The sequence below is a fragment of the Calliopsis andreniformis genome, chromosome 12 (assembly GCF_051401765.1).
Source record: "Calliopsis andreniformis isolate RMS-2024a chromosome 12, iyCalAndr_principal, whole genome shotgun sequence".
NCBI lineage: Eukaryota > Metazoa > Arthropoda > Insecta > Hymenoptera > Andrenidae > Calliopsis > Calliopsis andreniformis.
In genome coordinates, this window is record NC_135073.1 from 19151686 (window position 1) to 19173854 (window position 22169).

A 22169-nucleotide genomic window follows, 5' to 3' on the forward strand; every position below is an offset into this window, starting at 1 on the left:
TCTCTCCTCTTTCCCACCGACACGACAGTCTGCCCAGAAAGCGCGTCATTAATCTCGATTGCGTGGGAAATGTTCGATAGGCGATTTCGAAAGCGCACCAGGCGGGATTGAACGTGTTGCGTCTGTGTGTGCGCGAAGGAACGAGGGAAGACCTTTTTCCCTGGCGATCGGATGGACTCGAGCCATCTATTTTTCGTGTACCGAGCTTTTCTTTCTTCTCCTCCCCTCGATTTTCCCCGTGCCGCTGGCGAGTCAGCGAAACGGAAAAAAGAAAAAGAAGGCCCGAGGGGTGGTCCGCGGGAGAAGCTGGGAGAGGCTGGGTTGGCTTCGAATGAATTCGCGGGACGCGTTTCGAGCGCGTATATCCGTCGAGTAGCGGTGAGTGGCGAGTATGTATCGGGACCCTGACCTAGAAACCGCCGCGTATCGATCGCGACCAGCGAATCCACACTCGGGGCTCGCCTTCCTTTTCCCTTCCTTTTCCCTTCCTTTTCCCTTCCTTTTCCCTTCCTTTAACTCCCGGGCCTTTAACGTCATCAAGAATATCACCTTGCGCTGCTACTCGAGATAATATCGAACACGAATGACTATCCTTCCTCCTAGAGGATCCTCCAATGGCCCACCCCTTCACCGGAAATACCTTCGAACGCGGCACTTCCGTCGAACCGGCGAACCTCCACCGCCTCCGCGCGAGATCTCAAAGCGAAATGAAGAATGGATAGGACCGGCGGCAAGACTGGATTAAGGGATGCTAGGAGGAACTATAGCCCAGGGCCTCAACTTCAAGAGTCCCCAACTTTTCATACGCTAATATTAATTGTTGCAAATATCTAAGAAAAAAATTATTTTTGACTTTTTAATGGTTTTCTTCAAAAAGCTTTGAAATTTACTTTGGCTCCAGGATTGAAAATAATTATCCTTTGTCGTATCCTCTCAAAGGGTACAGCATATTTGAATGCAGTATCAGCCTCTTCGTTATCCAACCCCGGACCTCACGAAACCTTACTCCGACCCTGATCGATTGAGTCGCTTCTTCCTTCAACTGCTTGAGTCTTGAGAAATTGCGAACGTCGAAGATCCTGAGAGTATTCCGAGTAAATGCAGATGGATCACCGTCGTTGTTCGAAATGATTCGCCCCTCGATGGGACGTGACGCGTCGTCAGGTCGATACGTCTTCGTTCGATCGCAACGAAGGGGAAAAAATCCACGAGGGAGATATTTCGTCCGACACTCGACACCGTTTCCCCGCTCGTGATCCTGGACCCTTGACCCGCCGCTTTCAAGAAACGGTTTCCAGTTTTTGTGCGCCACGGTTACGTCGCGAGCGAAATTTTCTCCCCGTCGAGACTATTCGTCCATCGATTTTCGTCGACCTCTGCACGGTTGCGCCCGATTTCGTCTAAATAACCGCTCGTCCAGGTCGTGACCTGCCCCTGCGAGCTTCTCGCTCGGTCAAACCTACTTCAGACACGGGGGCGGTCGAGTTAGTGTCCAGCACACGTTCGGGGCCGGCGATAAGATGTGGCCGAGCGGTTGAAAACGTCCTAGATATCTGCTGCGAGCCGCAAAAATCTGTCCCCCTCTGAGGAGAGACACCTTGGCCCATTGTCTCCGAGGACAATTGAAAAATATGGTACACTCGACACACCACTTAATCTTACAGATGGATTGAAACAAAGAATGCCGGAGCATTGTCGAGATAGGATAGGGCGGGGGTGAGCAGGGGGTGGAGAGTGAGGGTTTTCGAGGCTCAGTAAGGAGACACGGCGAGTCGTGCATCGAGATAGTCGGCTCGCACGTATCTAACATTCCTCGCACCCCCAGAAATAAGCCTTATTGTTCTCGCTCCGCTCGGCCCTCGGGGGCTGGAAATCTTGTGAAAACGTCGAACCAAAGGAGGAAGAATAACGAGGGGAGGCTGTTCGCGCGTCACTCGCCCTCGAATCGCATCCCAATCGAACGCGTTATTTATAACGAACGGGATGCGCCAGTTCGCCAGGTTTTTTAATAACTTGCAGAGAATACGAGGCGGATGAGCGGCATTGTGGCGGAAGGCCAATCGAAATCCCCGGTGACGTTGCTGTGTAGAAGACACAGAGAGAGAAAGGTGGGAGGAGCAAACTGGGAGGGGATCGGAGAGTGATTTTATCGAAAATCCTGGTCCCGCGCGCGCTGTCCCCTGAGTTACAGTCACGATTACTCGCCACTCCGCTGGGGATGATATTAACAAATTGGGCCGCGCTGCTTTAATTCCTGCTCTTTGCTCGCGAACTCGTCTCCCGTGGTTAACGTTCCCTCGTACTTTTACTTAATTCCCACCAGCCGACTTCGTGGCCCTCGACTTCGTCCTAAATGTCACGCCCATCCCTCTGCCCTTTCCAACGAAGAAGGAAGAAACGCTTGGGAGCCCGTAGAGCCACGACACCTTTCCAACAGTGCGCTAGGAGACTCGAAAGTGTCGAAGCAATCTTACCTGAAACTTCAAAACTCAGACATCGTCGAGAGAAAGTATACAGGAAATAATGGCGAGTCAGGTTGATAGCCAATAATTTTCTTAACGAGCGTCTGAAAGGAGCCGATGACCGAGTGGAAGAAGTCAATATTCCCTCGGACGTATGAGATCCGTGCAATTTTCGCCAGAGGGGAACGTATTTGCCATTTTTATCGAGCGATCAGATATAGCTGGACGGTGTAGAGGCCTTGGTTGATCTATTTCTCAGATTGTCGAGGAATTCTATAAATTTTGAAATTGTTACGAAACGAAGGTAGAACGGTAGCCGAGTTGGAAGGCATCGTGGACTGGGTGACCTTCGGTCGACAGGCTGAGGCGAGCAATCAATCACGCCGGCTTTTGCATTACAATTACCTGGCAGCCGCGTCTAATCGTTCGCACGCAAGAGCCCTCGCGGGAATCCGACACCGCCGAAAAGGGCTCAGCCGAACGATATGGATCGATAACCCCCTCGACGTTGCGCCGTTTTCCAAACAGAAGCCTCCCTCTATCGCTAGACACGTTACGAATATCGTTACGAAACTTGCCTTGAGATATAGTTACCTGCTAATAACTCATCTCTGGAGAAGTTCGCAGCGTATGTCCGTGCCTCGAACTTGCATCGCTGCTTCCCTTGAAATTCGAGCGATGTGGTTAGACAACCTTCGAGTCTTCGATTGTCGGGGCTTAGCTTCGCAGAGATATCGCTGCTATCGTGAACCAAGCGATCCTATACAGTAGCCTAATCTGTTGTTCAGTATAAGTTCCAGCTTTGTATCGTGAAGTTAATCGTTTCCACGAAAAGTGTGTAGCTAAATCGCGAGCTGCTCAGAAACCTACATAGAATAGCTAGGAATTTCATTTTCCAGCCGACTCGTTAAACGCTGGCAGACAGAGTTACTCGTTTTCCCGACGCAACTGATTTAAATTTCGACTTAAATCATCGGAGCGTGAGTACCGCAGCGGCGATCTTCCCTGATCGAATCTCGCGTCGCTGATTCCTCCAGGAACTTAATGACCCTCGATTTAGGAGGCGCCGTCAAGGAAACTTCCTCATGGATAAAGGAACTCCAAGGGATTATTCTCTCTCCCCTCTCACCGTCTCTGACAGCGTCCAATCGTGTCGCGTCTGCTCGTCAGAGACAGAAGCAAGAGCAGCGGAGGTAGATCCTCGTTTCGAGAAATTGTCTCGGTGCACGAAACCCTCGTGAATGAAGGAGGGAAATTCTCGCGGCGCTCGCACCCTAGTTCCCTCTTGGCTAACCTTTCCCCATGACCTACCGCATCCGACAAACACAAAAATATTTGCCCCATTAACGGGGCGGTTTTTATGGGCGCGCGAAGGACGCCTGTCGATCTATATCTCTCCGTTCTTAACGATCGCCTCGCTCGATGTCCTTTCCCCCAGCGTCGCTCGGCGTATTTATTCTATACAAGTCGGCGGTGGCGGCGTTTAACGAGTGGCAGAGCGTGTTTTCTTTCCAGCCGGTTGCTCATCGTGCGCCTGAAAGACCCGTCTCGTTCTCCTTAACTACGCGCGCTACGATTCCGAAGGACACCCTGGCTCGCTTTAATTGTTCATAAAACCGGAGCATGCCCACTGAATAAACTCAGCCCGATCGAGTTTTGTAGGTTAATAGGTGACACTTCGGCCGACCTGCACCGACTCGTTCTACTTGATCCGACCTGACTCTTTCTTCCCTTCTGCCGTTACTCAGCGAATCGACGGCTGCCAGATTTTCACCGGAAGGGAATGGGACATGTGGTGACACAAAGGTCGAGGAATTAGGGAGAGATGGTGGCTGGAAAAGGACGTAGAAGTTATTAATTAGGTAGTCAGTCCATGGGTGTCTATGCAAATTCATATTTTGGGAAACAGAACTCTACCTGGAGAGCCTCAGAACCAAAGGGTAATTTTCAACAATATTACCGCCAATTAGAGTTTACCCTGCTTATGCTACAGTACATACAGTTAAGTTTCGTTTCTGCAACCCACTTGGAATCCATTTAAGCCAGCCCCCGTTTACCGAAATTCGCAACTTCGTCGCTGTTCGTAATTCAATGCTGGTGCAGTAGCACGAAGCTTCGCGCCTCCTCGCCTCCTAATTTCCAAGTGCGACAATGTTGAATTCTTTGTCGGATATTCGAACCTCGGTGTTCCAAGTAATCCTAATTAAGGGGATGTCCTCTTCACTTTTCCCTTCCCTCTTTCTACCTCCCTCTTCTCGTTCCCTTTCATTTCTCAAGGTTCAACCGTTCCCAGTATTTATCTTCGCTCGCACACAGTCAGACTGTAACCACGAGACGAAGGAACCAGCCACAAAGGGCGGAAGGAGAAAAGTGAGTGAAGCTTAACAGCTTAAAACACGGCCAGCCTCATTCTCTCCTCCCTCTCCCGTGGTTCACCCTCTTGTTCTCCATCGCAAAGCCTCTTCCGTTCGCGCGTTCCTCCCTTGTGCCTTTCCATCCCGCTCGAGGCGGCTCAGGGGTCGATACTTTCATCGCGCGACCCGAGTTCTCGCCCTCGGCTCCTCGCCTTTCTTTTCTCGCCTCGCGCTCGAGCTTCGGGGATGAAGGCCACTCGCCACGGCTTTCTCCCTTTGACCCAGCACCAGGGAGCGCGGGCCCGCGATTGGTCCGAGCTAATCGTCGAATTACCTTCTCTTCGTGTCTGTTTCTTCACACACGACACCTCCTGCCTTTTCAAACCTGGGGTCCAGGCCAGGGCCTGGGATCCTGCAATATTTCATGCGTCCGTTTCGACCTCGAGCAATCGTGGCTCATTGAACGAGCCAGTCGCTAATGGAGGAGCTCTTAATTGGAGCAACCTGGTAGGTGGACGCTAACGATTGCGCTCTTCGCACCAGTACCTATCGTCTCGATGTCTTTGGGAGACTGTGTTAATTATTCGGAATGCTTCGTGACGGGTCCATTGTCGTTGCAAGTATTCAAGAGTCAGGGATGGCCGCGGTTAGAGGTTCAAATGTTTCACTTCCACGCCGTGGAGAGAGTACTTTGAGATAAGTAAATAATTACTAAAGTACTATGTACCCACACCTTCAGCCCTATACACATTTTTTAGTATCATTTGGAATATATTTTATATCCAAGCGTTTATTAATTTCAATCACAAAACTTAACAACATACAGTCAGAAAAAGGTTGAGCACGTTTAAAACGATGTGTCCAACCAATGTCAACCGAAATCCCACGTCAAAGATGTACATTGGACAGAAACAGCTGCAAATGGGAAGCCACTCGATGCTCCCGCTGTGTTTCATATAAAAAGGAACAAAAACGAGACAAAGGGAGAAGAAAAACGAGATAAATAGCAAACGAGGCAGAGCCCCGGGCTAGACAGATACTCTATCGCCTCTCGGTTTCCAGTGTTCTTGCTCTTCGAGGTCCCTCTTTGACCTACTATCCCGTGCTAACGGGATCCAACGTCCAGGATGGTGTAACGAGCGAATTTCTTACTCGAAATTCGCTGTTCTCCGAGGGTTGCATTACCCTGGCTACAAAGCTTTAGAATTCAGTCCTCGAGTTGCTCGGAAAATATCCAGGGACGCCAACTACTGTGCGTCTCTTTCGCTGAAGTCAACGCGAGCTTCACTCCAGAACACGCTGCTCATTCCAGATATTTCTATTTCCTCTTGAAGAACCCGACGCGAAAGTTTTGCAGCTTCGACAGAGACGTACATTGTAGGGGGTGAAAAAGTTTACTCGTTTGCAAGTACCTCTCCTGATACATCCTTTTCCCTTAATGAGTCGGTTTTGTTCAGCCGGTTGTTTTCCAACCGGTGGAAAAAATTCGATGGGATTTCTCGAAAGGTCGGTCGAGGTTATTCAAGGTCAGGTGCTAATAACGCTTCCTGCGGGGGTTGCGACAGTGGGTTCGAGTAACGATCCAGGTCATCGGGACGCTCGCTCTTCGAGTACGATCCTCGGTGACCTCGTTTCGGGTTACAACTATTTTTCCTCCCCACCTACCTCACCTACCCAACATTATCATTTTGCATTTCAATACGGACTTGTAAGTGTCCCGCTGATCCGCTTACCCCCTTGGGTCTCTCAGCATCGACGTTCGATTCAAGGCGCCCGCTGGAGACTTGAGAACAATGCAAAGCAGGACGCGCATTTACGCATAACTTAGCTCCTCGTTATTTACTGCTGACACCGTTCCTAAAGCGTCTCGTATATTATACTAACGCCGCTCCGTGGCGACTCCCGAGCTTCCGGCTGCGTGGACTTCGAATCGTTTCAAGCGACGGGAGATTCAAGTTCAAGTGGAGGAGGGCAGCAAACACTGGGATCTCCAACGCCTCCAGACGATGCAAATTTTCGAGAAAATTACCGCGAGCTAGCGATAGCGAAACGGAAGTCTCGGTTGATTCACGAGACGGATCCGCCTCCTCCCATCCGCTATTAATCAAGCCAGTCTCCGGAAGGGGGAAAGAAAATCAGGGAGAAATTAGTTCTCGACCAGCAGCAGGCGTTATCGGTGGACGCCGCTGAGACGACTGCAATTCTTAATGCCCTCTTCGTTAGGGAATCGAAAAACCAGGGATGGATTAAAGTGGGCCGAGTTTCAGACACTCCAGGGACAACGTTAATTCTTCGAGAACTCTTGTTCGAGGAAATTGAGTGTCTGTGTTGTTCCTAGGAGCTGATGGAAACACTTTCGAAAATGGGCTTGAGTTTTACAGAGGAAATTCTCGGTGCAGACAAACTTCGATATTCCAGTCTTTCCATTTCGAAGCGCTGATACAAAGGGAACTTTTGTCGAGGAATCTGTTTGCGTAGCATCATCAAATTTCAAATGAAAATTGTACAATATTTTCCCAGACAGACATATTCTCCACAATTCTCCCTAAATCATTCCAAAATCGTCTCTCGCCTCAACCCAAACTACATATACTCCATCGTGCCAAACACTGTTAAAGCTCCGCTAAATCTACGCATAAAGGGATCGCGTCTAATCCTCTCACAGTAATTTTCTCAAACACGATTTGCCGTCTGATTTGCTCGCGCATGACGCCGTCCAGCTCTAATAATCCAATTGTCCAGCGATCAAGGGTTAAACCTGTTAGTCCCGCGACAAATAACTGGAAGACTCATCCGTTTCCCGTAAAACGACTATTCGTCGACAATACTGTCGTCGGAATGCAGTACAAAGCGGCCTGGCGAAACAGTAAAGGCGGCATGGCTCACTTGTGAAAGCAATTAAGCGAAATTATGTCCCACTATCGACTGGTTTTGAAACAGACTGACGTGTTCGCGCGTTGTTAGCCTGGGATGATTCGATTCGCGAAATAGGCTGGAAAACGGTGGCCGTTACGTAACTCGGTGCTGTCGGAGGCGATCGCGGAAGTAGAACGTGGCCGCGCGGGGGAGGCTCGAATGGCTCTCGCTCATAATTATTTGGTAGTTGCAGCTTTGGCCGGAACTCGAGCGCACGCTTGAATGGAACGGCGATGCATCTGGCCTGTCCACTGCATTTGCTAGGCCTGCAAAATGCTCGCGACGTCCTTTCGATCGACAGAAGGACGCTGTCCATCCAGTGTGGACCTTAGCAAAAAGAAAGAGACAGAAGTCTTGCTTGCACGTTGTAGCCTGCAGGTAGCGGTCACAGGCGTTGGTCATCTTGTTGCTCTCAACTTTGCACGCTGGGCAAATATTGTGACAAGATCTGTATCTAAGTGGCGGTCGTGAAAAAGATTACCCTGTTAGGTTCATGGGGTGTTCGATAACAAGTTGGAGGTTTATTCTGGGGGATAAAAGAGGATAAAGTTGTTACGGTAACTGGCGGTGTTTTGGTTATCGATGATTGAAAGTTTTCTAAGTAATTTTCCACTTGTCGAACACTCCATACAGCAAAGAATTCGATGTTACGCAACTTGTCTATTGAATAAAGAAGCAATTAGCTGATTTTCGAACCCCCAGCGCCTGTGACATTAGCCACTTTTCGATTGATACAATAAATAGAAGAAGAGGAGCGTGTGCGCGTGCCCAGTTTTTTTCTCCATTAACCTGCATCTCTGATACTGTTCAGGCAAAGTGGACGAAAAGGCGACGCAACTGCACGCGATAGCGTCGCTGAAGGTGCTGCTGGACGCGACCAGGCCGCACAACGGTGCCGCGACGTCGACCGCCGCCCATTACTCCGGTGCAGCCTCGAAGGAGACCACTTTGCAGCTGCAGCAGGGCTCCCAGGGCACCACCACGACCACCACCACGACGACGACCACTGCTGGCACCACCGCCGGCATCCAGGAACTTCCCAACGGCGGTATAGCCGCTGGCCTCGACGCTGGCCTCGAATCGGTAATTGTCAAATTCGACGAATGCCTCGTTCTGCCATCCCGTCGCGATTCCAATTATTGTGGCCGCATCAGATGTCGACGGGGGTGGACTCGCGTAAACTATACCAGAGAACAGCAGGAGAAATAAATGCGTCTCTGGTCTTAGAATTTTCTTCGTTTCTTGTACCACTGAGTGCCTCGAGGGTCTAATCGCGAAGTCTCGAGCGAAGCTGCAGTCGAGGGGTCCGGGGTCAGCGCTTATTCAGCGAAAGGTCAAGGAGGAACGCGCTTAGGCTGCTGCTTAAAGATAACTGTTAGAGTAGTGCTGCTGGGTAATGGTTCGGGGAACGTGACGCACATTCTGCCTTCTCTATTTTACTTTACCCTATTCTATAAGCCAGAGTGTTTTAAAACTCTGATTCGTACTCTGCCAAGGGACTCCCCAGCGGCAACTCCAATACCAAGGAAAGATTGTCTATGTTCTTGGAAGTCCCCGCTGAAGTCAATCCCGACTCAGAAGCCGTGAAAGCCCCGAGTCTCTAAGTATTTCAATATCGACAGATCGTGAGTGGCGTGTGAACGTAGTTAGCGTCAGCCAATAGCAGCCACATTCCTCATCCTCTGCCCTCCCATCGGCAGCTGCAATGCTGGAGTCGAGTCCCGACGAGTTTCCACGTAGACGAGCCTCACGATCGGAAGCCTCGGCCTTCCGCAGGAACAACGCCGAGCAAACGTTGATTCGGCTCGAAGGAGACGACGTACGCCGAGGGACAATCGCTCCTCGTCCCCTTTTTCTTCCCTGCTTCGAATTCGTTGCCCGTCACGAAGTCTGGCCCGTGAAATCCGCTCCCTGATTTCGCTCCCCCGCGGCCCGTTCCAAAATAACTGCAGTCGCTGTTGCCGTACTCGCCGAACCAATTATCGTCTATCGATCGGGACCGAGCGAGTCCGACGAAGCGACCAACCGTCGCTCCTCGAATTGGTTCGAGCCTCCAACTTTGCGCCGGAGTTTCTTTCTTCTTCTCGTTCGACAGAAAGAAGGGTTTCGAGGCGGATTTCGGGAAACTGATTGCGGCCTGAGAAAATTCTGCTGAAGTTGGCCTGGCTGTTCTCTGCCGAAGGGAAGGGGTTGAGGTTTTAGGGGTATGGTGAAGTAAGGGAAAAAGGATTGCTTTGTGGGGAATGAAGAGTAATATGTGGGAGCGTGAACCAGGTGATTTTCTTTTTAGATGATTGTTGTTATAAAAAATCTCATAAAAAGGAATAAGTTTGCGTTGCTGAAGAACTGGAAAAATTAATTTTTTACTTCAGCCACGTCTCGAGTGCACTCTCTCTTATTGAAAAGCTCTTTTCTTCTATTTTTCTATTTTCCAGATTTTCTACTCAAACACTTTAGCGAACGAATGAACAATATTCCATCTAGCCGAAAACTCGGCCACCTTCATCGACGACCTCGGTTCCCTCGCTGGAAATTTTTCTTGTCGACTTTTCTCGCGGGAGAAGAGCCCACCCCTCAGTTGACTGGTTGTCGCTCAACGTGAAAACGTAACGAGCCATATCGCAGCATCCCCCGTCCCTCGGCGTGTCCTATCTGAAATTCCGTCCGTCTGCTCGTGGACAGAGATAGATATTTGATGACTCGGCCGACCTGGCGCGGCGATAGGAAAAATGAGGCGGGAACTCCTTATTTTACGGCTAGCCGGCCTCTGACAAACGATCGTCATCGGGTTTTTCATCGACCCGCTGGACGAAACTCCTCTAACGAACGCGTCCACGGTCATAGAGACTCGATTAGTCTGTGTCATGTACAGGGTGTAGTTTGGGATTACTGGAGCAGAGCTAATTGAGGGGAGTAGCAATATACGTAGGTATACTATGTTTTGGTAGGGACCTGTTCTCAGAGAAATCGAGTCGAATAAATTCGAACTGGCAATCGATCGAGGAATTCATTCCTTTAGAATAACTTAACTGGTCGAAGGAAGGCAAACTCTCGTCTCTTATGAACGTTTAATAGAAGCCTTTTGTTTCTCTCCCGGAGTTCTATTTATCAGGAAAGTTTGCGCCCATATCTCTGGAACAGCGCGTATAGGATAACCGGTATTCGTAGTCCATGGTAACGGCAGGCTGCTCGGAAATTGGGCCATTTAATACGTGGGAAGGACGTCCTGGAAACAAGGCAATCGCGATGAGTGGCTTTTTCCCGAACACGACTTTCGTTTTTGAATCGGTCGCCGTCAAAGCTGACCGTCACATCCGAGAGCTTTCACCTTGATATCCTTTGTAGCCAGCTTCTGACTTACCCTCGGAACATTTTCTTCTCCTCAGTCTTTTTCGTAGTTGCCACGATGCTATTCCATTTTCAAGATACTTTCGACATGGGAACTCGATAGTCGCGATCGAAAGACTCGCCGCTAATTCGAGCTAGAGATTGTAATCGATTCTCGACGAAGAAATCGTCGGTGGAAGTCTTCCGGTGATATTAGATACTGGCTCGAGGCAGCGAGGGGCATCATCGAAGCTCTTTGTCCCAAATAAGTGAGAAGACCTTTCCATTCTGAATGGATCGCGAATCTGGGTCAATTCTGACTAGCCGGGCGTCGCTGCACTGCACATTGCCTATTTCAGCCTCTCTTTAACTCACGAATAATCGAAGCGGAGTCACCAGCCGATGGCTTTCCCGCTCGAATTTCGCCTTTTCCTCTGCGCGTTCCACCAAGGTCGCCTCTTCTCTTATCGTTTTCGATCTCGAGTCTCCTCATGGCTCTTCCATAATAGTTTCGCGCACTTAGAAAAATCGATTTTAAGTAGCTAGCTACTCGTAAGAAACATTCCTGCTTCCAGAGTGACCCACTTGGCGAGTCGAATTCTCGAGCCGTTTATCTGAACGCTCGCTGTATTAAACAACCAGGAGCTTACGCTGGCTGAGGTCTCTCGTCGGCAGATTTATGGCTCCAGAGTCAGAACGCACAACAGGAAGCAACTCCAAGATGCTGCTCCTCCAGTGGAAAAGCCGATTTCTGGTCAGACATCGCGCCCAGACCCCTCGAGCTTCGAAATTGTCGGCGTGCTTGCCAGGAATCGTCCTTCCTGTTGTGCTGCAGCTACAATTATCCCAGCAAAACGATCCCTCGCTGGAAAATCCGTACGTCTTAGAAGACGATTGTGTCGCGGTTAGCCGAGGATGAATAAGAGCTTGTGTCGCGCCTTTGCCGCGGTTTTCAGAGTCCTGTCCCCTACCCGCGAGGCTTTATTGTGTTCACCGACACAATAAGCGACGGCGAGCCAAGTGTGTCGCGGCTGATAAAACTCCGACGCTTAATTCCATTCGACTGGATCCACCGACCGGATTAAACGGAGAGTGTTAATTAGAAGAGAACTCTGAACTTAATCCCTTAATGTACAGAAAAAAAATGCAGATAGAAAGAAGCTGATCCTAAGATGACTCATGACTCGATGGGTCATGGATCTTGGGAGCGATTAGAACTCTCTGTTGAAGCAACTCTTGAAAGTTAATCTAGTCTATCTACAGCTTAGCAATTTTTTTTGGTCCTTCGACTGTTTATGGAGAGGAGATGAAACTCGAGGAGATTCGAGCCACAGTTTTCTCGCATAGTTCTTCAAGTTTCCTGGAAATCTGCCTCACAGTTAGACCTCGAAAGGACACAAATGGGGAGAGTACCTATACAAAGAACTTATTTTAGAACGCTTAGGGGCAGGCATCGATTTTCTGTTTCAGGGAGAGGAGGATGAACCCAAGGAGGCGTTGGACATGGCCTGGCCCAGCAGTCCCAAGAAGAGACTAACTTATATTTTAGTCGCACCAATTCTATTCCCTCTGTGGCTCACGTTACCGGACACGAGGACACCCAAAGGTGGGTACAGTAAACTACACTATCTCAGGAAACACAAAAAGCACTCAAGCTACTATGCTCGCTCCGCTGAAACACGCTACAGTTTTCCTTTGGTATCTTTTAACTTTCCACCTTCGAGAACCTGATCAAATTACTGGAAAGAAAAATGCAATACGCCCGACTTGGAAGTGGAGGATTACACTTGTATATTCTCAGAACATTAAGGCACTCGAATTGGTTACAAAAGACGATCTGTTTAGCTTGGAACGTGAATCGACGACGCTCACAAAAGCTACATCACTCTATAACAGGGTCTCCAAATCTTTTTTAGCTTGTGGCTCTCTTTCGAGCATCAGTCACCTCTATGGTCCCCTTCCCCTTTCTTCTTTTCCTATTCCCATTTTTTTCTCATCTTCATCTTTCTTTTTTCGCCTAACCCCGAAGAACTGGTGTCGGGACCCCTTGAAGACCATATGACTCTCGTTGAGAAACCCTGCTCTACAGGGCTGTGCCGTAAGTTCACTGTCACTTCGACTGAAGGGTCGCGATTCGATGTAGGGTCATTCCCCTCTACCCGTCACACTGAATCGGTCGACGGAGACATCGAACGCTCGCATTCCACGAAAGTCGACAATGAAATTTTCCGAAAATAGCTTCGTGCAGCTTTCTTCCGCGTTTCGCAATGCAACGGACGATCGCTGGTATTTCTGTCCGCGTTCTGCAATATTCAAGACGGCCGGTCGATCGCGACAGTCGCGTTAGAGTCAGCCCTCCCCGTCAGAAGTTTCTTCGATTCCAAAAGTGGCAATTCGGAGAATACAGAATCGTCGAAATACGTGGAGCCACGCGTTTTCATCGAGAACGCTCGAATAGGATCGCTTCGAATGCTATTTGAATTTAACGATGCAATTAAACCCGCCTCGAAGACGGACGCAGACGTCGCGCGCGTCTGTTATTCGAAACCGTTCCCAGGCCGCCATCAATCACGGACGTGCCTGCATTATCACGGCCTATTAACGGCCTGTATTTCAACGCGACACAATGCCACCGACGAAAGATGATATTGACACGCTAATTTCGAATCGACGACTGATTGTTGCGGCCCTGTACCGCCTGGCATTCAGTGGGCTTTTCATTGTTGCAGAAAATGGCGACACGGCCTCTCGATTTCAATTTATGCAGCCGACCATCTGTGGATGCTCTTTCCATGATGGGAAAACATGACGAGTTGTCCCTCGTGCTATGAGCCTTGAATTCAGTTCGATAATTAATTAGTCGCGAAAGGAGTTTGCTTGGACTTTTCTCTTTTTTTTTTTTTATCTGCTAGGAGTATAATTCGAGATTGGAAAGGGTAGAATGTATTTGTGAAATCGAGGATTTTAATATCGGCCAGATAGGACAAGAAGATTGTGCAATACAATCAGGAATAGTCGACTTTAGGAACGAGGGAATAGCAATACAATGTCCTGGGCGCGGTTTATCTCGATACGCGGTCGGCCTGTCTGATACGTGCCTGATTTCTTCTCCTTGCCGCAAACAGCAGCGACAACTTCAAAGGGAGAGGCCGTCAGATAGACTGTCCTACCTTCGGCTGCAAAGTGGGACTTGTACACAGCATAATATCTCATACAATTTCATGACACTGGTCTCATAAAACCTACCCTATCGTCCCACTGAAATAACTTGAATTTAACCCTTTTTCCCTGCATCTATCGTTCCCAAAATGCCAGAAGTAAAACCTTCCTCGAAGCCAATATCACTGCAATATTCGCATAGTAAACACGAATTGGCCAGAACGCTGTTCTTTCCAAAGAAAAGTTGAAGGGTTAAATCCAGTCGGGACCCTTTCAACTCTCAAATAAAACTCGCTCGCCCACGCGTCCCTCAGCCAGTTCGATAGTCCAGGGCAAAGAAAAGCGAGCGATTCCCCGAGAAAAAGGGAAGGAATCCAATCTAAAGGAAATCCTCGTGTCGGACAAAGGAGGTTCGCGCCCATGAAAGGCTAAACTCGCTGAGATCTCCTCTGTCTGTTTCTCCAGGGAAGAAATTATTCCCGGTGACGTTCATCGGGTCGATCCTCTGGATAGCGGCGTACTCGTACCTGATGGTCTGGTGGGCCAACGTAGCAGGGGACACAGTTCGTATACCTCCAGAAGTGATGGGCCTGACGTTCCTCGCGGCTGGCACCAGCATCCCCGACCTTATCACCAGCGTGATCGTAGCGCGAAAAGGATTCGGCGACATGGCTGTGTCGAGCTCCGTCGGCAGCAATATTTTCGACGTGACCGTTGGGTGAGTACTCACAATTTTTCATCCCCTGCCTTTCCGCGGGACAAAGCTTGCGCCATAACTGTCGCCTTCTGTGTGCTTCGGCCTGGTGTTTCGATAAGAAAAGAGTTTTGAGCGCACGGAACACTGGGCTCGAGGGAAAGTAGAATTTCTTGAGACGCGGTAATTTGTTGAGTTCCTGGAGTTGGGAAAGTAGATATTTTGGTGTAATTGTAGAATGTAGACTTATTAGCTGAAGGTTCGCTGAAGCCAGGGCTTCAGTGTTTGCTCTGCGATTCAGCTTCATCGAGGCGAGCAGAGGTTCGGTTCAGTGGAGACAAGAATCTCGTTTCCTTCGGCCCGACGAGATAATTCGCCGGCGCTTGTTTTCTCCGCAATCGAATGTAGGTCGCGTATGGATTTACGCGGCTCAGTTATAAGCGGCCATCGCGTCGCGTTATCGAGGGCATCGGTTATGGCAATTTTCACGCGAGACACACAATCTGTGCACGAGTTCCTGCGAGCTCCTCGCTAATGCCCGCGAAACGAGATACGTTTGAGGAAAGCCTTTTTACTGCTGAGGAATCGATTCGACCTCTTTCGACAGAATTCTTCTATTCTCAGCGGTTCTGGTTTCTGGTTGCTTGTAATCGAAGCACCGTCAAGTGGAAGAAATATTTCGAGCAATTAAACGTTCGGTTGGATACTTTAGCAGGCTTTAGAACTTCATAAATGTCTTTAAACTGAATGCTTTCAATCTTGCCCATCTTGCCTAAGAATATTGGAGGTAGTACGTCCTTTATTCTTTCAGCTCATCTCGTTACCACTGTTTTATTCTCCTCTACTTTTCTATTTTCATCGAGCATTCTTTACTCTTTTCCTTAAGCCAGCAGCTCTTGTTGCAAGATAGTTCTCTTTATCTCTTCAACGTTTAACGAACGATCCCTCCTCTGATTAGAGAGATAAAAAAATAGGAACACGTTCAATCTAAATGGCTGTGTATCTTTGATGAACAAGGAGAGCGGATCAAAATTCCGTCGGATCCGGTTCATAGACAATTACGTGAATTTACGTTATAGCCGAGTTCCGGAGATTGCTCGGGATGGCCGACACGCTGCTCCTCTGAAGCCGGTTAAGACGCGAGTAATAAGATTACGTCACTTTGAGACGGTGGAATCTCTCGTTAGCCGGCACTCATCTCGCTCGGAATATGCTCGAACGATCCCTTCAGGAACAACGTCGGCAATTATTTCAGAAAAATCGGGGAGCATGGTTCGTTACGCGACACGTCCAGGCTTACCGAGAAAACCACGGGCTACATCTCGCAAATGGATCCAGACCGCGGAAACCATTAATAAGAAGTTGCAAAGAAATGTTTCCACGCCCAATGCCTGCACCAGCCATTCATTTTAGTATATGCTGAATTGGACAAAAGAAACGTAATATACGTAATGGTGGTTCCAAGTCACCAGCGATCCTTCAACCCCATATTTTCCTCTACTCATTGTTGAAGCAAAGGCAAGCTCAAATGATAAGAAATGCGTGCATATCCCTGTTTGGATGAGTTCTCGACAACGCCTCTCGCGACGTATCGTCAGGCTTTTCTTTTCGCGTGTCGGATAACACGCAAACTTTCCGTCAGGCTTTCGATCGATCCATCGCGGAGAAAGGGCGAGAGAGGGTGTCTTCGGAGAACGGAAATTGCTCGACGTTGGGAACGATTACTTCTTGAAAGGGGCTAAAGAAACGGTCGCCCGACAGATTCGCAATCGGCCGCTATTGGAAATATCGGAAACGTGTACGCCAGCACAATGTATTTAATTGAATAATATAGATACCTCTGCTCGCCTAAATCAATCGTCTAGCCATTATTGCGAGCGACTATCATCGGCTCCGACTCGGGACTGATAGAGCTCTGTCGTTTTCATAATTTCTTGCATTTATGTATTCCGATAAAAAGTGGCTAATATTCAATAATACGTATATTCGTGTACACCTGTATAGAGTGAAAACGACAGAGAGAAAATATGTGACATATATTGCTGATAGCTTGAAATTGTTTCCTGATGGTGGAGGACTACAGTGAAAATCAATTGCGCCACAATAACGGCGTATAAAGAAATTAAAATTCTCATTTCCGCTAAGCGAAAGAAGATCCAAATTATGAAGCGATTCAGCAAGAAAGTTTCAACCCCTCAAAACTTACGAAATCTTCGAAACTCTCGAATTCGCCGAGTTCTTTAAGCCCCTTAAGCTCCTAAAAAATTTAGTGGTAGATCTCCGTACCCGGAACTCGGACTTGAACAGGGTTCGAACGATCACGAACATATAAATTGGTATTTCATTGGGGTTCGAACGTAGCCACGAGGAAACGCGCGAAATTGGTCGTTCAGCCAGCCCATTCAAGCATTCTCGCTATTTCTCGGTAATGCCGTTCACCACTGGTCTCTTCCTCTTCAGCTCTCTGTATTATTATATCGTTGCTACGCGAAATAGTAGAAATACCATGCCAAGCGCGACTCATTCTCCCAACCATAATCGACTGGGAAAACACGAGCCATGCTTAGATTCTTTTCTCGGTTGATTGGCGGAAAGTTGTCGCACCGTTTGGATCTTCACTACTTATGATCTCTGAATTCAATACTTATATTTCTTTCTGCACGGTACTGAGTGTTCCTTAGACTTTTGATGAAATAGAAGACACCGATGTTGATGAATAATTAAAATACGACTTTCTCCACTAATTATCGCTAAAATCGCATTAATCTCCATCATCTTAGTGGACCCGTAGATTCTGTTCCGTCTATATCAGGAAAGGACAGTCGATACCGATGACACGAAGATAAAAATGAAAACGATAATGGCATCCAGAAGGCGATAGCTGGCGTTCCAGATGCAATAAGCGCAAACAGAGCTTTGTTCGTAGTTTGGCGGCGGAATTTTTCCAACTCGAATAAAATAACGTGTCTCCCTCCCCGTCCACTTCCAATCCCATGACATTTCGTGTTTGCAGAGACGAGGGTGTGTGTGCGAGCGTGTACTCGCGCGCCACGGTTTATTCGTTGAATCGAGATCAACTCTACACGATCGTCCAAAACGTAGACACACCCGCGCGCGCACACCCACACGAGCCCACGGTTGCGCACGCACAATTTCCTGGCAACGGGTCCTTCCATTCGGCAATCGACTCGATCGAAGATCGATTCGATGATACGCATCCGTGGCACCTGTGCCAGCTGGCAGGCTGCCCAACGCCGAGACAGAGAAACGCTCGCGTCGGCTTCGTAGCTTCGCTGCGGCTGCCAGTTGGGATAAAAAGAGCGCATACATTTCGCGCGAGAGCCCGACTGCATCTCGAAGATTACGATTAGAATGCGTTGAAGAGGAAAATGATGCGCGACCTGCTGTCGCGAGCGAACGCTCCGCCGAAGATGATTTATCGAAACCGCTTCTGTTCACCATTTCTCTTAATTCTTCCTCGCGAAAATCCTGAATAAATTAGCGCCGCTCAGAGAGACGGGGAGCCCACCTTTTGGCTGCGGAGAAGGAATGCTGGCTGCAGCAAACTTTCTCAGCGTTCGCCTGTTTGACGAGACTATTTAGTTTCGACGTGGTTTGTGCGAGCTGGTACAGTGCTGCTCAAAGGGACACGTCCATTTGATATTTTGAAAGGGAAGCATTCTCAGCGTCCTGCATATAGTGCTGGTCAAAGTTTCACATCCGTGCTTGGCCATAAGTGTAAAATAACTTTCTAGCTTTCAGTACTGTCGATCATTTACTTTAAAAAAAATATAGGTGTCAGAAATTTGAAGAGGTGATTCTACATATGAAATTATCATTAAAATACCTGACACCCGTCGTCAAACACTCTGCATAGAAATGAAGAAATTTGGTAATGAGTACTGGTAATTCCTCCCTCGCACGTTCCTCCACGATTCCTCTTCGAAAAAGCAGAGGGTTAGCCTCTAGCGAAGTAGCGTGCACGTAAACGGACACTAGAACCCAGCTGGATTCTCCGTTCTGTTTCTGCCCGCAGGCTTCCGGTACCGTGGTTGCTGTACGGCCTGATCTACGGGAGGCCCGTGGAGGTGAACTCAGTGGGCATGGTGTGCAGCATAGCGATCCTATTCTGCATGCTGCTGTTCGTCATCCTGAGCATCGCGTGCTTCAAGTGGCGGATGAACAAGGGCCTCGGGTTCACCATGTTCCTCCTCTACTTCGTCTTCGTCGCGGTCTCGCTGATGTTCGAGTACGAGTTCCTGGTGTGTCCGGTCTAGGAACGCAGATGGACAAGTCCAGCGAGGACGATGGATGGACACGCATTTACGAGTCTCGTCATTGTCATCATCATCGTCGTCGGCGAGTACTCGGCCGATGAGCAAACGCGTTCCTCGATCGAGGAACGAACACAGACAGCCTTCCCGAGATTACCTATCGAATACTGTCGTTGACGCGCCACCCTTATACCCTTTGACACCAAGCTCCCCCTAGACAACCCCGCGCGTCAAGCAGATTCTAACGAAGCGTTTTCTTTGTTTGTTCTAGTCGAAATACGTGTACATATTGTATAAACCTTGAAATACCTGATATAAAATACTCATCTCGTTAAGAAGAATCGCGGTGCCGTTTCGCCTGTTCGATCGAACCAGCGCTGCGGTTTGTCTAGTCGGAGCGAGCGCGTCTGCCGATCGTGCCAACGATCGCACCCGGGGAGATCTCTACTTTGTATAAACTAGATGATTACGAAACAGAGACGATCCTCCGCTCCTTTTTATCTCCTCTTCTTCTTACTATTCTTATTAATCTTCTCCTTTCTCTTCTACTACTACTATTACAACTACTAATTCCTCTACGGTACTTATCCTAGCTCTAGCGTCTCGATTCAAAGTTGATCGTCGACGTCGCACGTCACGTCTCGAGGTTCGACGAACGCCCAGCGACGACACTTTCGAACATACAAACGCGCCTCGTCGAGCCGTCGCCGACGCGCACCAGCGTTTCCCAACGAGCAACGAATCCAACGAATTCGTCGAAGCATCTCGTTTCGATTCGCGACTCTCCGAGTGGCGCTAGTCGAACTGCCAAATCGTTTCACCACGAACACTGTGCGTCTCGCTAACGTGTAAAATAATTCTCGTCGACCCCGGCTCGTCCCCGGCTCGTCCCCGGCTCGTCCCCGGCTCGTCCCGCGATCTCTCGGCGAGTCTGTCGACTCTTTGGCACGATCCCGTCCAACCAGCACGAGTAGACGGTCTCAAACGATGGACGGCCTCCGACCGCTCGCTCATTTGTCTCTCTACAACCAAGTCTTTTTTCGCCTATATCCGTAGAATCTAGCGACTTTGACTCTGCCGTGCTCGCGAAAGCGGACGCGTTCTGTCGAGAGACGGAGCTCGATGAAATGGCGGTGAAATCGACCTTTCCCACCCTGCGTTCTGTGGCCTTCGTTGTCCACTCGAGTACGAGTACTAGTAGTACTGCCTGAAATTAATCGAACGCTGGTATGTGAGGATTATATTTATACGTTGAAATTTGGACTGACGTGGATTCAAAAATGTCTCTCTACTTTATGCATTTTGCGTAAGATGCTGGAGAATAGATGGAAGAAATTGGAAGGGTAGGTCTATGTGTTAAAATAAGGGGAAAATAGAAAATAAGGAAATTGCACTTGAGGCTTCGTGTCAGAACTATTAAGTGATGCAGGAGTAATTACAGTTCACTTAGATTAGGAACGTGTGTGACTAGGGACTTATTCTACTGTTGGCGTGCAGTAGTCAGACCGCGCGCAATACCGTCAGTAGAATAAGTCAAGTCAGACACAGACCACGCGCACCTTAGGTATACTTTCACATTTAATAACTCAGCAACGAAGGCTCAAACACAATTTCTACATTCTTCACTTCTGTCTTATTTTACCTTATATCGTTCTCTTCAAATTTCTGATACCTATTATCAAGGACTCTGCTATTGAAGAATAGTTTTTCTCTTATTCAAAAATTCGCTATACCACCCCCGTTCGCCTACACAGACAGTACTGTGCGCAACGTGTCAGGGAATTATCATCGAAGGACAAGGTAATTCTGGGAGCTTCCCAAGCGGGCTGTGTTTAGAAAGTACGAATTCCAAGTCGAGAGGAGCCGCCCTCCGCTCGCCGAGAACGCGTGACTCCGCTTCCGCACGCTCGCTCGTTTTTAACTTCGATTACTCTATACTATCCAACAGACCTAGTCCACGTAAGAGGCAAGAAACTCGACTTTCCTAATCGACCTTCCTAAGCGCGTAGAGAAATTAACGAACGCAACGCACGGCTCGCGAGGAATCGGCGCGCGCGATGGCTCGATCTTTCTATCGAATCGAACACCCGCGACGCTTGCTCTGCACCTCTTCTCGATGGTATTCACGTTTCGATCGAGCCTCGTCCAGCGCGTCGATTCGCCGCGGATAGAAGCAACGCTGGGCGAAGCACCGACCCGCGAGATCACGGAGCGAAGGATGCTCGCTCGAACGAAGTCGATCGAGGGTCCGAGAATCGAGACGCGGCTCCGTGGTCCCGGGTCGTAATCGATACTCACTAAGCTATTTTTTCGCTACCGTTCTTTCGAGTTTTCGATGTCACGCTATGACACGCTATGGTGATACCGTTAGACGATGTTAAATTATTATTATTGTCATTATTATTATGATCATTATCGTTGTTATATGTACACGCGTGGAGAAACAGAGTGCGAGAGAGCGGGAGAGAGAGACATGTACAGACATAGCGATAGCGTGAATGAGCCAACGAGAGAGAGAGAAATTTTTAATTCGCGTTAAACAAAGTTCTGTATTATACATATATATATAAAAGTGTTTCAAAGTACGTTTTAAACGCATAGAGTAATATAAGGGATAGTTATAACGTGATATCGATTAAGTTAAGGGTACGAAGGGTGAGAAGGACTGCAAAGTGTGATTGTTGTTGATGAATAGTGGGGAGAACGTGTACGGAACCGCCTGAACGCCTAACAGCGGCCTAGCTTTTTACTAAACGAGATTAACGGCGAGACACACGTGCACTCGTTGACACGGACGACGAAATCGTTGAAGAGGCGAGCGATCAGAGGAACGGATGCGCACGAGATCCACTTTGCACGCGATTCAAACGTTGCCGCGCTTTTCTACGCTTTTCGGATAGGGACGAGGAAAGGGCGACTCGAGTCGACGATTCGTCAGCCTGCACGCTCCAACTCGCGACGCGCAACCACCGTTTCGCCGCTG

The 22169-nt window shown here is 48.7% G+C and overlaps 1 protein-coding gene across 1 annotated transcript in view; it reads left to right on the forward strand.

The window, feature by feature from the left end:
- Window positions 1–19189, forward strand: part of Nckx30c (solute carrier family 24 member Nckx30C) — a 47011-nt gene extending 27822 nt beyond the window's left edge. The window contains exons 4-7 of the mRNA XM_076389678.1: window positions 8544–8815; window positions 12530–12665; window positions 14684–14936; window positions 18949–19189. Of these exons, the coding sequence (XP_076245793.1) occupies window positions 8544–8815; window positions 12530–12665; window positions 14684–14936; window positions 18949–19189 (902 nt within the window). The remainder of the gene's footprint in view (window positions 1–8543; window positions 8816–12529; window positions 12666–14683; window positions 14937–18948) is intronic.
- Window positions 19190–22169: the final 2980 nt, after the last annotated feature.